The sequence below is a fragment of the Octodon degus genome, unplaced genomic scaffold (assembly GCF_000260255.1).
Source record: "Octodon degus isolate 3935 unplaced genomic scaffold, OctDeg1.0 scaffold00043, whole genome shotgun sequence".
In the NCBI taxonomy this organism is placed as follows: domain Eukaryota; kingdom Metazoa; phylum Chordata; class Mammalia; order Rodentia; family Octodontidae; genus Octodon; species Octodon degus.
Window position 1 is genome coordinate 11,060,366 of NW_004524619.1, and position 2,057 is coordinate 11,062,422.

Sequence of the window (2,057 nt, forward strand, 5' to 3'; positions counted from 1 at the left end):
AAAATGTATCAAATGCTGTGAAATTCATATTGGGGCCAGGGAGATAGCTCAGTAGAGTGAGTGTTTCCCTGGCAAGCACAAGGTCCTGAGTTCAATCCCTGATACAAAAAAAAAAAAAAAAAAAAAAGGAACTATTGGGAGTAGCTAAAGTAACAAGATTTTGACTTGTGTGTAAGAATTTTGTATACTAATTTTCTGTTAGGGATAAGGCTGACTAGTTCTTGAAGTAAACTTTGTTTCCTAAAAACTTAAGTATAGCTGGGCAGGGTGCACACCTGTAATCCCAGCACTTGGGAGGTGAGGGCGAGAGGATTACAAGTTCAAGCCAAGTCTGGGTGAAATAAAAAAAGGTCTGGAGTGTGTAGCTCAGTGCAGAGGTTCTGGGTTCAGTCTCCAGTACTTTCAAAAGGAAAAAACTTAAACGTGAAAAGAAAACTAGTATTGTTTTCCTGTCTCTGTGTTACAGAGCAGAAGCATTGAGTGAGCCTTTGACAAAGCCACTCTACAAAGTCAAGTCAAATATTAAACCAAAGCCACCTCCAGTGAAAACACATTTTCCATTAGGAGCTAATTCCTTCCCTGAAAAACCTCCGCCGTTTGTGAGTCCACAGTCATATGATGCACAGGGACAGAGGTACACAGCAGAAGAAATAGAAGTGCTCAGGTAAGCCCACTTATGATGAACTGTAATGAGCTTTGTTGACATAAGGCAGGCGATTGTATTCTCAGTAGATTTACTGCATTGAATTCAGATCTTTATTTTAAAAGTGTTATTAGGTAATTATAATTAAGGTATCATATGGTCACTCTGAAGAGTTAAAAGCTCTTTCTCATGTATTGTAGAATTAGCACTTTTTACTAGATACAATGTGTTTTTCTCTAAAATCTGGCAAAGTTGAGCCTGAGTGTTAAGGCGCACAGCAGAGCTGTGGGGCACTGTCCGTGCAGCTTTGTGTGCAGAGCCCTAATGGGAAAATACGTGTCACCTTGAAATAGCAGTCCAGACCAGCAACCAGAACCACAGTTATGAGCTATGAATAATTTTTCATTTCTTTAAAGGATTTTTAAAAAGAAAATGAACACAGAAGAATATGTGGCAGACCTTATTGCAAAACATAAACTGTGGCCCCTGTGTCTCTTTCCAAAAAGCATCCAAAGACCCCTTTTCTGGCATATACTTCTATGTGTGTGAAAGAAGCTTTAGGAAGATTAAAATGTGGGTCATATTAATGTGGAATTCCTTTTGTCTTCTGAACCACTGTAGACAAGATTAGAAGTTGGCAGGAACTTACTTAGAACTGTGAACACGACTTGCTTAGAACTCAGCAAGTCATGTAGGTACTCATTTTTAATTTTCCTAAAATTGAGCTGAAAGGGCTTCTTTCTAGTTTGTAGCCATCTGACAGCTTCTTTTCTGCTGAAGATTTTAATTCTGCTCCTACTAATCTGATTTCCTTTGTCTAGGAAAAATTGCTTATGAGCCATTACAACACAGAATAAGACAGACAAAGATAGTTTTGGAGCTGAGTGACACTGATAAGAGTACAACATTGTGGCCCTTCACCATCTCTGCTCCCTACACACATTCAAAATTCTGTATCACAACAGTGTGTTTCTACTTACCCTTCATACATGTGAAAAGTTCTCACCATCTTTTCAAAACATGGCTCTACATTATCCTAAATCTGTTGTTGACTTAATTAATTCTCAAATTCACTAATCATTGTTGCCTAAAGTCTACATTATACAGATATCCTGCAGCTACTCTAAATAAATGGACATACACAAAACAGGAAATAAATGCAAAACTATCTTTAAATTCGTCAGCAGACCATAGCTGAGTTCCTTTTATTATTTGTTCCATATCCCCATATATTGGAAACTATGAAGAATATTTCTCAGAATTGTAAATTTTATGTTTTTAAAATCCTAAAATAACTAGACAGTTGATTTGTTCCCTTGGACCTAAGATAGAATTGATTTTGTGTACTGGCAAGGAACACAAAGGCACTTCCATTCCCTCTGGAATAGGCTTTTCTTGAGACTAGAGTTTTGTT

At 37.4% G+C, this 2,057-nt stretch overlaps 1 protein-coding gene across 1 annotated transcript in view; it reads left to right on the forward strand.

Moving 5' to 3' along the window:
* Capn7 (calpain 7) overlaps positions 1 to 2,057 on the forward strand; it is a 78,023-nt gene that overhangs the window by 30,409 nt on the left and 45,557 nt on the right. The window contains exon 5 of the mRNA XM_004631694.3: positions 467 to 664. Within this exon, the coding sequence (XP_004631751.1) occupies positions 467 to 664 (198 nt within the window). The remainder of the gene's footprint in view (positions 1 to 466; positions 665 to 2,057) is intronic.